The sequence below is a fragment of the Carcharhinus amblyrhynchos genome, chromosome 7 (genome assembly GCF_965287045.1).
Source record: "Carcharhinus amblyrhynchos chromosome 7, sCarAmb.v2.hapA, whole genome shotgun sequence".
Classification (NCBI taxonomy): Eukaryota; Metazoa; Chordata; class Chondrichthyes; order Carcharhiniformes; family Carcharhinidae; genus Carcharhinus; species Carcharhinus amblyrhynchos.
In genome coordinates this window covers 28,130,684-28,145,701 of record NC_137330.1, presented here as the reverse complement: position 1 = coordinate 28,145,701, position 15,018 = coordinate 28,130,684, and the positions used below count along the sequence as shown (strand labels likewise).

At 42.1% G+C, this 15,018-nt stretch overlaps 1 protein-coding gene across 1 annotated transcript in view; it reads right to left on the bottom strand.

The window, feature by feature from the left end:
- Window positions 1-15,018, bottom strand: part of LOC145344843 (testis development-related protein) — a 68,580-nt gene that overhangs the window by 28,253 nt on the left and 25,309 nt on the right. The window contains 1 exon segment of the mRNA XM_080192063.1: window positions 1,138-1,232. Coding sequence (XP_080048189.1) covers window positions 1,138-1,232 — 95 coding nt within the window.

Below are 15,018 nucleotides of genomic sequence, written 5' to 3'. Positions count from 1 at the left end.
TTAATCAGCAGGTATATCCAATCATATACCAAAGCTCTAAAAATCAATATTTTAGATTACAATCAGTTTCAGTCACTGAGAAAACTGTTTAGAGTTTTGAAATCATCATATTCACTACTAGGCTTATGGTTTTTAAAAAAGATATAAAATAGCAGGTTCAAAATTTGGGGCCTCCATATGGTTGGGTATATTTATTAGCATTTATAAAAGGTTGCATAAAACAAACTCACCGTGATTAAAGCTTAATAGCAATAAATTTTTGGGATGGGGAGATATTAGTACAGTTTTATTCATTGTTACTAAATACAAGATAGATTTGCATTATTTGTTGCTATTAGTTTGAAGTGTAAGTCACTATAGCAGAGGGAAAAGTTAGTGGTGATGAATGCCATCAATTATCAGCAGGTTTGATCTGATGAGGAGGACATTGTGTATTAATATCTATTGTCAATAGGTTCCAGGGCAAGGCAAGGGAGTTCAATGTGACTAGCTTTATCTACATCAGTTTGCTGAGTTATAGGTGGTGCAACACTGGCATCCCCGCATTGTAGGTGGTGTTCAGTATGATTGTTGTCAGTGAGTAGTTTGGAGGCAGACAAATGAGTACAGTTGGGAATTATTTACATACAGTATGTTCAGATCTGGCAAGGCTCAATGTGGTTGCCAGCAATAGATTTGATGAGCAGGCTTCCACTTTACAGGCAGGGGAACATTAATCTAGGCACCAAATACATGTTTGTGCTTCACATCCCCCTTCAGTCATCCCACATCAAGTTGTGATGTTTCATTGTTGCAGGCTTTTCATAGCTTCTGGGATACAGCTGCAAACAACAACTAAAACAATAAACATCTTTAAACAGTGCAGGCAAGTTTCATCTCAAATTTAACAGCAGGAAATACTTAGAGCATTACGAACAAAAAGACCAAAGAACATCCTAATTGCAGATACAATCATTAAGTTCCCTTCGAGTATTGATTCTAACTCTTTCCTCTTACTCTCTATACGTATCACAGCTCTTACTCTTTTATCGTACCCTATTCTTAGGTGATAGTTCAGCTTGAGAAATCACTATTCAGAGTACTATAATAATCTGCAGCACAGATTTAATCCACATGAAAAATAATGAAGCTACTCACCATTTGGGTTCACTGTCAGTAAGCAGTTTGTGCTCATCATCTTTATTGAAAAGTGAGGTTACCTCTTTCCAACCTTTTAGGCTTGCTCCTTGAACCTAAGTAAAGGGAAGAGTCTATTAATGTAGCAATAATTAGGATGAAAAAACATGTAATGACAAATTATATCTGGACTCCCTCGATGGCTCAGTTGATAAATTAATTGACTAGTGTGGAACAGTCATGCAGGTCAGAATAATACCAGTATGGAGTTCTGCACTGTACAAGTTAGCCAATTTCTGCAGGAGCAACAGTGAAGATGCTGGAATTAATGGCTTCAACAGGAGGGCAAAACATTCCAGAGTTTCTGCTCCCCGATGTTACCGACTGAACAATTCTAGAATTCACACGAGCAGGATTCTCCGGCCATGCTTGCCCTGATACCGGAAAATCCCACCAGAGGCCAACAGACCTTTCCATGGTCCACCCCTTGCAGGCCAAAAGGAAAAATTTGCCCTATGGAGTTGAATTTTGGCAAAAAATAGCATTCAGGGAAGACAGCCTAACACCCACTCCCTGTCTGGATTACAGGTAAGCCCAGGCTCTCAACATGTTAACTTATAATACCCTCTGAAGTAGTTTTTGCAAGTCACATTGCATGGAGAATCATTCACCACTACTTTCCAAGGTCAAGTGATGATGGGCACAAAACAGCCTTGTCAGCATCAACTACATCCTGAATGGAGGACAATTTCCTCCACACACTTTAGGCACTAAAGAGACTCCAGGTGGCCAAGATGGGTCCTTAAGCAGGACCACCGGTTTACTCCACATTTGCCACAAGATGCCACCTTGGTAAAGCAGTTTAGGTACTTGTAAGGAACAGCTGCCTGAAGGATCATTAAGGAACTGATCTGCTCATTAAAGGAAGTTAGGCAACATTTTACTGGCTCACAGTCGACTTAATCCCTTTCAACAACAAGCAGCTGAAGGGGAGTAAACTTCATCAAGGATTTCAAACACACGGGATGTCAGCTTTTACTGTTGACTTGCTGGAGATCAGAGGGCTTTGAGAGATCAGGAGACTGGGGGTGTGGGGGGGGGAGGTGTTGGAGTTCAAATATAAAATAAAGAATGAAAACAAAGTGTGTAAAATACTCAGCAGTCTGGCAGCATCTGTAGAGCGAGAAACAGAGTTAACGTTTTAAGTCAAAGAGGCATATTTGACTGTCCACAGATGGGGTCAGAACCGGTGAGTATTTTCAGCGTTGTTGCAGATTTCCACTCTCCACAGTATTTTGCTTTTATGGCCACTTCGGACCAAGATGAGGAGAAATATCTTCACTCAAATGGGTTGGGAGACTTTGGAATTTTCCATTCCAGACGGCTGTGGAAGCTCTCAAGGCCGAGGTAGACAGATTTTTGTTCCAAGGGCAAATCAAGCAATAAGAGGACAGAATGGAAATGTGGAGTCAAAGCTGAAGATCAGCTATGATTGCACCGAATAGTGGGGCAGGCTCAACATGCCATATGGTCTACTCCGACTTCTCATGTTGTCATCTTACCAGGGATTCCTCTTGATCCACAAGAGATGAGGCCAAATGGAACAGAACCTGAAAAGAGGGCACACTTCCGCCACTCCAGGTACAGGACCTCCCCTCCAACATATCCTAGAAACTGAGTACGCTCTTATATGGTCCTTGATCCGTCAAGCCTGAAACTTGTCATCAAGTGTCAACCAGTAGAGCATGCCATAACGTTCAGTGGGTTAACACAAGATGCATGTACAACTCTTACAAAAATTGCATCGACAGCTAAAGCTACAACAGTTGGTTTCAAAGCCTGTAGGCATAGCACCCCAGTCGGCCAATCTGACTCAGGCAAGCAACTGAGTCTCCTCATCGAATCAGACTGAAGAATTGTTAATGTGGTGTGTACAGCCTGAACCAGGAAAAGTTAGAAAAGTGAATTCAATGTCAGGGGAGCTACACAAAGTGAAACAAAAGGGGAAAGAAAGACTGGATCAAGAGATTTAAAACAAGTTTTTGTTTTAAAAAACCTCATGAATAGTTAAAATCTGAAGTAATGAGATTCTTTCAGATCGGAGTTAATTTTCAGGGCTAAAACAGTTATTGGTAGCGATGACGTTTTGTCCCATTTAATTTCTGTTACAAAGTATATCTTAGTAATCCTACAACCAATTTGTTCAATTTCATAGAAGTTCAAACCAAACCGTGTAAAAACTCTTCCTGTTTGACATCAGACATTAGAACAGCAAAATTAAAACCATGCTCCAGGACCAACCCTCACATGCTGTTAAATGCTCTGAATGCTGTCAGATGCCTAGATATTGTCAGCTCCCAGGCAATGGGGACAGAAACTTCCCGATTTCCACAATTAACTGGGCACGTATGCTTGTGGGAAGTTATTCAATTTATATGTAAACAGTGAGCACTGTTAGTCTCATGATTTCCACCACAAAATCTGAGCCATTATCTTTGTTTAAAGCCCCTTTCTAGAAGCTTGAAAGTAAACGACAAGCACACAACCTTCCTCTTTATGTTACAGCAGAGCCACAAAAAAGTCACAGCAGCCTAAACAGATAACATGACAAACTTATGTAGAATAAACAGTGCTTCTGGTGACTTGAAAGCCCTTTGTAAACAATTCAGCTGTACAGCACTTATGACATGAACTGAACCTTCAGTGCATTAATGCCCTGTAGCACATTCTTAGCCATCTTTCCAAAATGGTTTGAAATGATTGGCCCAGAATTAATCCTGTAATTATGTCTGAAATCACCAAGCGTTTTTAAATTAAAACAAACAATTGCCTGGAGTGTAAAAGTGACTCAAGTTTAATGCAGTTCAGTTGATTCAAAATCAAATATTTGTATTGATCACAGTGACTTCTTTCTATCACCGTCTCAGTTGACTAGTACTGATGCAGCATTGCAACTGTGAAGTCACATTAACAGCTTGTAAATATTTCTGTTAGTAAAGCTGCTCAAGGTCTATTGATTGTGAAGCTGGATCTGATGAAGGACAAAAAGTGGGAGAGAGGGAAAGTTATGACTATATAAAAAAAGAGGGGGGGGGGGGTGAAAAATCACAACCAGACAAGTTCTTGATTGTTATAATTCAGCCTCCCAACTGCTGACCATGCCTTAGTTGTTGTTTTTCCCCTGAAGTGCCTTGTCTCCAGTTGGCAACTCTCCAGCTGGGATCAAGGTTGGAATTTGAACTCCAGAGCAGGAAAGTGGCTTAGTGAGGGGCAGCCCATCCAACGGCAGCAGCGGAAGGTCCAGCCAATTTCACATGGTTGAGCCTCGTGAACATGACTGCTGGCTGCCTTCCACCAGGAAGGCTGGGAACTTGGTAGGAAGTCAGGCAAGCAGAGATCAAAGGCCTAGGCAAAGGCAGTTCTGGAGTGGTCAGCACTGGCAAAGACAGCAGTTAAGTGGTATGAATAAAGGAGGGAAGGGAAGCCCAAACTCAGCCTGCAAAAATTTCTGCTTTTCCTAGCCCCACGAAAAGTTTTAATCCAATGGGGGAGGGGAGGGGGGGGGGGGGGGGGGCGGGGGGAGCTGTGGTGGTGGTGGTGGTGTGACCAGGCTCTTGTTACAAGTGCCCCACTGACTTCCTGGTTACATTAACATTAGGGTCCTAATGTGTAACAAGACCTTGATTTTCAAATTTCTACAATGTATCAACCTGTGTGAGGGTAGCCCTTCTTACTCCTGATGCTTCCGGCATTTTGAAATTGCCGCGGATCATTTTGAAGCAAGGCCAGTATTTATTAACCACTGAACTGATAAAAAGGTGAGTGCGCTGCCTCCTTATACTACTGCATCCATCTGGGGTAAAGTGGACTCAGTGCTGCTTAGGATTGGACTACTACCTCACTACTTGAGAGAACGGTGATAAAGTTGTAAGTCAGGGTATTTAGTGACTAAATTTGAGGTGGTGATCGTCGCACTAAAAACTGCACTTGCCTTATCGAATTTCCACCACATTAGAAGAAATTAAAATTCTTCTGTTGCCACCATCCCCGAACACAAATAGATATGCATGTACACCCAATAACCTCAAATCCCTACAATTTCTACAGTGCAAGAGGACACCATTCAGCCCATCAAGTCTGCACCAACTGACAGATCATCTCACTCATGCCCTATCCCCACAACCACACCTATTTACCTTGCAATCCCCCTAACCTACACATCTTGGGACACTAAGGGACAATTTAATATGGTCAATCAACCTAACCTGCACAGAGTATGGTATTTAAACCCAACCATTATTTAATCCAAACACTGTAGAGATGCCATATAGAATGACTTTCCCCATTGATTCCAGTATTTTAATTTAGGTTTAAAAATCACACAAATAGATTAACTTTAACCTAACCCCACTGGTAGCATCAGATCTGCTACCCAAACAGAAAACAAAAACAGGGAGGTTATGCCTGAGCCAAATAAAACACTAGTTAAGCCACAACACTGAGGTACTTTGGACTGCACACAGTCCAGGTCACCTCATTTGTAGGAAAGGGTACAAAAGATGTAGCAAGGGCTGGAAAATTGCAGCTGTGAGGAAACACCGGATAGGCTGCAGTTGCTTTCTTTGGAGCAGAGGCGGCTGAGAGCAGGTTTGATTGAGGTGTATAAAGGTTGTGAAGGACCTGGTTAGAGTGGATGAAAGGATCCATTTCCATTTAATTTCATTAGTACAGGATTTGGGCGGGGGGGGGGAGGGAGGTGCAAGCACGCAAAAGCAAAGATTATTTTTCTCCGGGAGTGTGGTGAAGGTCTAGAGCTCACTTCCTGAAAATGGTCACAGAGATAGAAACCCTCAATTCATTTAAAATCTTGTCTGGATATGCACCATAACTTCCAGAGCTATGGATGAAAGTACTGGAAAATAGGATTGGGCTGGGGCATGTTTCTCAGCTGGCAAGCCAGCATCGACAAAATGGGCTAAATGGCCTTCTTCTGTGCTGTAACAATTTTACAATTTTTCTCCCAAAGAAATCAATGGAAACTTGATTGGCAGCTTCAGATTTTTTAGCATGACAGAGAGCTCTATATCATGGGAAAAATAGTACAAGTGGCCAAAAATTCTAAGACCTTTCCCTGGACACGGCACTTCCCATTTTCTTGGGGTGGGGGTGAGGGGGTGTATTCTGCATAGGCAACTGGTCATTTGAAATCACCAACTACCTCCACTGATGCAGGACTTTCGTAGGCTGGGAATGAGAAACCCAACATTTGCAGCTTAGACCAAATAAGAGCACACTAAATTTATTTTGATAGCCAAGATACCCCTTTAGACCTGATCCCAGGACACCTTTGGGAGAGATAAACTGTCCTGTGGAATTGTTAAAAGCAGGCAGAAATGTGAACAAAAAGGCATAAACTGTCAAGAAGCGCTCATCAAGAGGGCCCGTCAAAGGGATGGAAAAGCCCACCCTTTAGGTGTTTGAAAAAAAACGTCAGAGTGTTTTTTTTAAAAACACTGCTTGTTATTTCATTCTGGCTGTTGACATAAGCCCTAGGTTTTCCATTACTGGATTATTACTGCACTTCTGATTTCACAACCATCCATTATCACAGTATGGTGTTTGTCAGCTCACATTTTGATTGACAGCTACAAGTTTTGGACTCTGAAGTAAATAAATTGCACCCTTGAATGAAATGTTTGTTGTTAGAGCTGTATTTAACTGAAGGAATGTAAACGCAGTAAAGGGATTTTTATCAATGAGGGTTCCCCCCCCCCCCCCAATTTCTGCATGGGTCCTGAAGTCTGCCCATAACAGGCTCTAGACGAGTTGGCATTGAGATGCAAAGGGAAAGAAGGGTGGGCCAGAGCATCAGTTGAAGTACGATTGGGGGACAGGGACCGAAGGCTGTTTTTTTTTGAAAAACATTTGCTGGAGTCCCGAGGCAGGCCTCCCACCCAGTCAACCACCACACCTAACAACCTCCTCACTTCTGAGCTCACTCACCCAACCCCCCAGGCACAAAATCTAACGTCTGGACAGTCAGCCATTTAAAAAGGGCAGGTTCACAGAGCCAGGCATTCTTCTGGCTCATTTGAGTGCTAATTTGATAAAGTAAGTAAGTAAGGAATTGGCGCAACACTCATCTTGAAATACTCATCTTGGAGAGGTAGCAGCAAAAACCAAAAAAGTAATTTTGTTACAGGGCTTTTGCTGACAATGGTACTTGCTCGCAGACTCCACAGATAAACTTATGGTAGTAGTCTACCACCAAATATCTTAGCTTTCACTTCTACAAGCAGAATGGCTCACCTCTCAAAAGTGGCCACTTCTCTAGGCCCCCGGCTTTTTTCCTCTTATTTTTCTTATAATAAAAAGTTCAAATTGAGGTAAGTGCCACTAAAACCACCCAATTATTTAAAAAGGGGGGAGGTAAACAAGCTGGCCTAATTTCTATTTCCCCTTTCCTGAAACTGCCCCTCAGTATAACCAGTGTTCGTGACTGATAAGTATTCAGTCATTCCTAGGGCTGCATGCCAAATATGGCTGAGCTCAAACAAGGCGATCATGCCAACTTCTAGCTAACACTGTAGTTACCCAGCATCTGGTACACGTATCTACTGATCCCAGGCTCTGATACTAGTATCGGATGACTCTGTTTGATATTTTTCTCCAGGAACATGATAGCACTTAGCTGGAGAAAGATGTCATGTCTTTCTTTGCTCACTGGAAAGTGGTCTTCCGACAAGGACTGCAGCACTGCTGTCTGCATTACAATTCAAACCATCGCAACGTGGCATTTTATTTTACCCGATTCATAAAACCAGAGGGGTAAATTTGGCTTTTTTCCACCCAAGGCAATAAGCTGCTAGGGTCTGTGGAGAAGCAGAGGGATTTTTTTGCCTCCATGTTCAATAATCATTAAAAGTCAGTACACAGGTACAGAAAATAATGAAAAGGCTAATGGAGTGTTGGCCTTTATCTCAGGAGTCTGGATTACAAACCAGTTACACACCCATTGTACAGAGCCTTGGTCAGACCCCACCTGGGAGTAGTGAGTTTTGGACACTACACTTCAGGAAGGAAACATTGGCTTTGAAGAGACTTTAATACAGATTTTATCAAATTATACCAGAGCTTAAAGGGCTGCATTGTTAGGGTAGTCCATGGAGTACAGAAACACTTGCATTTATATAGCACCTTTTAACAACTTCAGGGACATTCCAAAGTGTTTTACAGGCAAGGAAGTACCTCAATGTAGAAGACTGAGGGTTGACCTAATTGAGTTGCTTAAACTTATAATAGGATAGAAAGTATTTCCTTGGTGTGAAAATCCAGAAGGACAGCATGAGTGGGACACAGGGAGAAAGGACTGTCCTTTTAACTTTTGGACACAGTGTGAGAATCCCAAGGCACCACAGGGTAGGCGGAAACAAAATATACCTCAACAATTAAAATCCTTAAAAAAAGAGCTCTAAAGGAAATGGGTATATTATCTTAAAAATACATCAAAGGACTTTTTATGCAAGTGTCAGAGTTAGCTTATTTAAACATTTTCTTTTCTCTACACAATCTCCCCACAACAGGCTGTTGGTTCTGGGGCAATGGCAATTTTCAAGATGGAGATTGGTAGATTTCTGTTGTTCAGCAAAGGTAACAAGGGCTCTGGATCAAAGGCTGTTAAAACGCAGGCGAGGTATAGATCAGCTGTGAACGTAACAGAATTACAGGGCAGAATCAAGTGGCCCAATAATGTTTCTGCAAAAAAAAACATTTATTTATATTCGTTAATTTTGAAAGGTAGTCAGTTTGTGAACTACAATACATCATAGGGAATCAAATCTGTGGTGTCTGGTTTCTACAACTTAGCATTACAAAATGAGGCCATAGGGGAGTTGGTGCTATTTTTCCCCAAGCTTTGGATTAACTCAGCATAGATTAGTGTTTGTATCTGGAATGAAAATGAGTTCATTTGTTATCACCAATTTATTAATTTGCAGAACATTAACCACTCTGATCCTTTACTCAAACTACTTTAAAGCATACAGATGAACTCCAAGTAGTAGTATTTGGCAAACATTAAATTGTACATGGAGGAAGAAAACCTTTGCATCATTTATCACAAGGCCATATGCAATGCAACAAGATACCCATTTCAGGTCATTGTATCATGTTTGCAAATTAAAGGTCTGTGAAACGCTTGCATGAAAAAGTGTGCCTTCAAGATAACACACCGATTTCCTTCTGAGTTCTTACTATTTTATTAAGCTCAAATTGAGGTAAGTGGCACTAAAACCACCAATTCTTGAGCTATATTGTGTTTCATGCTACCCTCTGATGTCCCCACATCACACAGCACTGGTAGATAGCAGAGGAAGTGCTCTGCCCCACAGGGCAGGGAAAAACATAATTAAGTGGCCAGGTCACCTCCAGCTGCTCCCATGCCGCTCCTAGCAACCCAGATCTAGATTAAATGGCATGTTGCATTTTCCACTACCATACATGACTATATACTTACCATTACACTGCACAGATGGCTTCTTGTTTTGATAGCTGTAACAATCAGTGCAGAAGCAAATTTCCACCACTTGTTCAATTGATCATCTCAGTGTTAGTATATATCAACGCTACTATGCTACTAGTGATGATTAAAGGCATAAACAATGCTGTATGATGCATGTGCCTCAGAAGACATCACTAAATACGTCACCAGAAATAAACGTGCAATAAAAAAAACCTGCCTGCCCTGCCACTTCCCTTTGACAGCCCTGGGATATAAATTAGACACTCCCCAAATACAGAGGCAAAGATCACCCTGCATGATTAACAGTGCCTGTGGATTGCAATGCAGGTAGCAGGTCAACTTTGTGCTGCATGCTGATTACTGTATGTAGCCAGTGGCTAACCAAGCTGTTAATTAGCAGCACACATCAGGGGCAGACCCCTGAAATCAAGTTAAGTTAGCCTACACCTCTTAAAAAGGAGAGAGGCATTGTGGCTAGAGCAGATGCTGGCACTCGTGCAGGGAGTGACTCCACCTGCAAAACTGAAGAACTGTAACACAGAGCATGTACCAAGGATTACTGACCAAGCACTCAAGACCTTGATGGAAGCGTTATTGTCCCGGATTCACAAGAGGCCAGAAGGCCCTCCAGACATGCAGCGAAAATATAGTGGAAGCACATGACTCTTGACATTGATCCACAAGGTTAAGCCCTGAGGATCTGGACGCAGTGGCATAAGTACTTCAATTATCAATGAATACATCTTGAAATGTCAGATCTTAAATTGACTGCACCAGTAGCTTCAGCCAATGCACAAATCACCAGCCCCTCAATCTCCATCAGTCAGGCTTCATACTCAACATTGATAGCTTCATCCACTTTCATATATAGTCCTGCTGTGAAGTCCCAGATTTTACAGCTTCCACACTGCCAGTGACTGAACCATGATATAATCACAGCCAAAACATACTGCATGACACTTCATTTGTGTAGTAAAATCCCTCATGGGTTGACAAACCTGCATGTCCTAACCCCAGGGAACAAACAGCACTGACCAGTATTGAATCCCTACAGTACAGGTGGAGACCATTTGGCTCATTGAGTCTGCATTGACCACAATGCCTTCCAGGCCCTATTCCTGTAACCCCACATATTCACCCTGCTAATCCCCCTAACACCAAGGGGCGATTTAGCATGGCCAATCAACCTAACCTGCATATCTTTGGAGTGTGGGGCAAAACGCACACAGACAAGGGGAGAATGTGCAAACTTCACAGACAGTGCCCCAAGGCTGGAATTAAACCCCAGTCCCTGGTGCTGTGAGGCAGCAGTGCTAACCACTGATTTGGATGAAGGGACTGAAAGTACATATGCTGATAACAAAGATAGGTAGGAAAGCAAGTTGTGAAGTGAACATTGAGGTTATAAAAAGGGTAGCGATAGGTTAAGATGAGTGAGCAAAGGTCTGGCAAAAGGAGTATAAATGATGAAAAATGTGAAATTGCCCATTTTGGCAGGAAAAAAAGATTATCTAAATGATGAAGATCGCAGAGCTCAGATGCAGAGTGATTTTGGTGTCCTAGTATATGGATCACAAAAGTCTAGTATGCAAGTGATTAAAATAAAATATTATTGTTTATTACAAGAGGAATTGAATGAAACAAAGGGAAGGTTGTGCTTCAGTTATACAGGGCAGTGGTGAGAAGACATCTGGGGTAATGTGTATAGTGTTGGTCTCACTTACAGAATGATGTAGAAGTTTTGGAATCAGTTCTGATAAAGTTTACTCGACTGATACTTGAAATGGATGGGTTGTCTCATGAGGAAAAGGTTAGACAGACCAGGCTTGTACCTGTTGGGAATTTAAAAAGAGGAAGCGGCAACTTGATTGAACCATACTAATTCCTGAGGGGATTTGCAGGGTGGATGTGCAGAGAATGTTTCCTCTTGTGGGAAAATCTAGAGCTAGAGGTCACTGTTTAAAAAAAATGAATTATGATACAGATTAGATGTTTTTCTGAAGATCATGGAACCCTTCCTCAGAAAAGGTAGGGGAGGTAGAAACTTAGTATATATTTAAGGCAGAAGTAGATAGATTTTTCATAAACAAGGGGACAAAAGATTACACGAAGGAGGCAGGAATGAGGAGATTCAGTTAAAATCCAATCAGTCACAGTCTTATTGAACGGTGAAGCAGATTCAAGAGGTTAAGTGGCCTACTCCTGCTTCTAGTCCATGTGTTTGTATGTTTGACTGCCGCAGAATCCACGACTGCTGCCAAGATGCCTGCATCATTCTCTGCCTGTGGTCACAAGGTGGATGGAGGTTGAGGGAGTGGAATCCATTGTACGGTAGCAGTGACATACTGCAAAGTGAGGTGCATGCAATGACATCCTGCGCCACGGGGAAGCTTGCAATTCTCAAAGCCATGTGGTCACTAAATATGAAATACAACTAGCAAGAAATAAAAAGACAGTAACAGCTACTACAAGCATAAAAGGAGGAAAAGAGTCACTAAAGTGTGTTGATCCCTCAGGGAGGAGGCTGGGGAATTAATCGAAAATGAGAAAATGGCTGACACTTCGAACAAGAATTTTGTCTCTGCCTTCACAGCAGAAGGTACAACATGCACCCCAAGAATAGTAGAAAAAAAATGGGATGAAAACACTTAATCAGTTACTAGAGAAAGGCAATTGGAATATTAATACAACTGAAGGCCAGCAGGTCCCTTGAACTCGGTGGCCTGCATCGTAGGGTCTTAAGTGGCTAGAGATACTGGATGCATTAATTGTAATCTTCCCAAAATCCTTAGATTCAAGAAATGTCACAGCGAACTAGAAAAGCACAAAGGTAATACCACTATTTTAAGAAAGGAGGAAGGCAGAAAACAGGTAACTATTCATCTGTTAATTCAACAACAGTCGTTGAAAAATGCTAGAATCCATTATTAGAGAGATGTAGCAGTAGAAAATGGTTGTACATTCAGATGGTTTGTGAAAGAGAAATTGTGTTTGACAACTCTATTAGAGCTCTTCGAGGATGTGGCAAGCAGGATGGAAAGGGTAACCAGTAGATGTAGTGTATCTGGATTTCCAAAAGGTGCTCACTAAGGTGTCACATAAAAAGTTACTGTGCAAGGTAAGGGCTCAATGCTGTTGGAGTACAAATGAACATGGATACAAGTTTAGCTAACTAACAGGAAACAAAATCAGGATAACTTGATCAGTTCCAGGTTTAGAACTGGTGGAGTGCCACAAGAATCAGTGCTGGGGCCTCAGCGTATATTAATGACTTAGATGAAGGGACTGACTGCAACATAGCCAAATTTGCTGATACTACAAAAGAGGAGGAAGGCAAGTTGTGAGGAGGATAAAAAAAGAGATGGCAAATGGATATAGAAATTTTGCCAGATGGTTAAATGCGAGGCTGTTTACCTTGGCAGGAAAAATAGAAGCAGAACATTTTATTTTAAATGAAGACAGACTTCAGAATGCCACAGGGCAGAGATTTAGTTGCCCTGGAACATGAACTCAAAAAAGTCAATATACAATTACAGCAAGTAATTAGAAAGATAAATTGGATGTTGGCTTTTATTGCAAGAGAGGAGGGTAGTGCATAAAAATAGAAGTTTTGTCACAACTCTAAGGTACTGGGGGAAATGCACCTAGGGTATGGTGCACCGTTTTAGTCACTTTATCTAAGGAGGGATGTACTTACATTGAAGCAGATCAAAGAATATTCATTGGACTCATTCCTGGGTGAAGGGGTTGTCTTATGGAGGAGAGGGTAAGCAGGTTAGGCTTGTACTTGAAGTTCCAAAGAGTGAGGTGATCATATTCTGAGAACGCTTGACAGGGTAGAGGCTATTTCCTCTTGAAGTGGAATCTGGAACTGAGGACACAGTTTAAAAATAAGAGCACTCCCATTTAAAGGTGGGGATGACAAGGAATTGTTTCTCTCTCAAAGGCTTGTTAGTCTTTGGAATTGCCTACCCAAGTGAGCAGTGGCGGCTGCGTCAATAATATATTCAAAGTTGGGTTAAACTGATCTTTGTTTAACAAGGGGGACAAGGGCTATGGGGGAGATAGGCAGGAAAGTAGAGCTAAGGCCACAATCAGATCACTCCAGATCTTATTGAACAGCAGCACAGGCTGATGGCCGAATGGCTTTACACCTGCTCTTTATTTATTTATAGGATGTTCTTGGCTGGCCATCATTTATTACCCACCTAACTGCCCTCAAGGTGGCGGCAATCAGCTGCCTTCTTGAACCTCTGCAGTCTTATTTCTTGTTAACTTATGATGTGCCCACTCTGCTAGCCCGTTTCTGGCAAGAGACACTTAATTATAGTTAGCTCACTTTGAATAGAGTGCTACTGATCTCTCTTTCGCAAGAGTGGATGAAATATTGCAAATATCTCCAGCTTCAGCCTCAGAGGCAAACACAAGTTCACCACAGTTGTCACCTTCACAACCACTGGCAACGCTGTTGCTGCTGCATCAAATGACAGATTTCAGAAGCCCAGACAACTTGCAGACTGGGTGGGATTTACTGTACAACCTGCAACGTTTTGCAGTGGCAATGCGCCATTGGCCTGAGACAGTATGTTCTTTCGAAGAGTACGTGCATACTTGATGAGCCATTTGGCCTCCTCCTGCCCTGTAGGGATTCTATGGTTCCAGGAGCAGCTAATTTGTGTAGAAGCCTCAAGTCAGCAAAAAAAAAAAGTCCTTCAGCACCTGCCATACCACTTCCTGTAGACTTTCGTACTCAAAATAATTATCAAACACTTGTAGAACATTAGCAACAGCCAAAAGAAAAATCAACCAGTAAGTAACCTGCAAATATTTCACAATCCTTTAAATAACACCATGGGATCCTTCCTGCCGTTGAACACATGTTCAGCTGTGAGAGACTGAAGGCTGGCTGGGATCCAAAAGGGCACCCCTGGTGTTAAGTCGGTATTGCACTCGGATGTCATAATCTACTGCCTCTGTGTTCTAATATACATCCCCTTTATACACACAGCAACTCTTACGCAATCTACTCCACACGTGTGTATATGTGCCATTTTGGAGCTCTTAGGTAACTAGCAGCATCCAAACAGTCAGCACAAAATGAGCTCAGTTCCCATCCAACAAAAGATGGTTCATTGTGGAAGTTAATTAGCTGCAAGTTTTTTGTTTGTAGTGGTGGATACATACTTCTCTTCCCCCCCCAACCGCAGCCCCCCCCCGCCACACCCCAACTTAGGCATCACTGGTTGGCCAGCATTTATTGCCCAACCCTATCTGACCTTAAAACAGAGTGGCTTGCCATTTCAGAGGGCAGCTGAGAGTCAACCAATTGATGTGGCTCTGGAGTCACATGTAAGCTAGACCAAGCAAGCACAACAGATGGG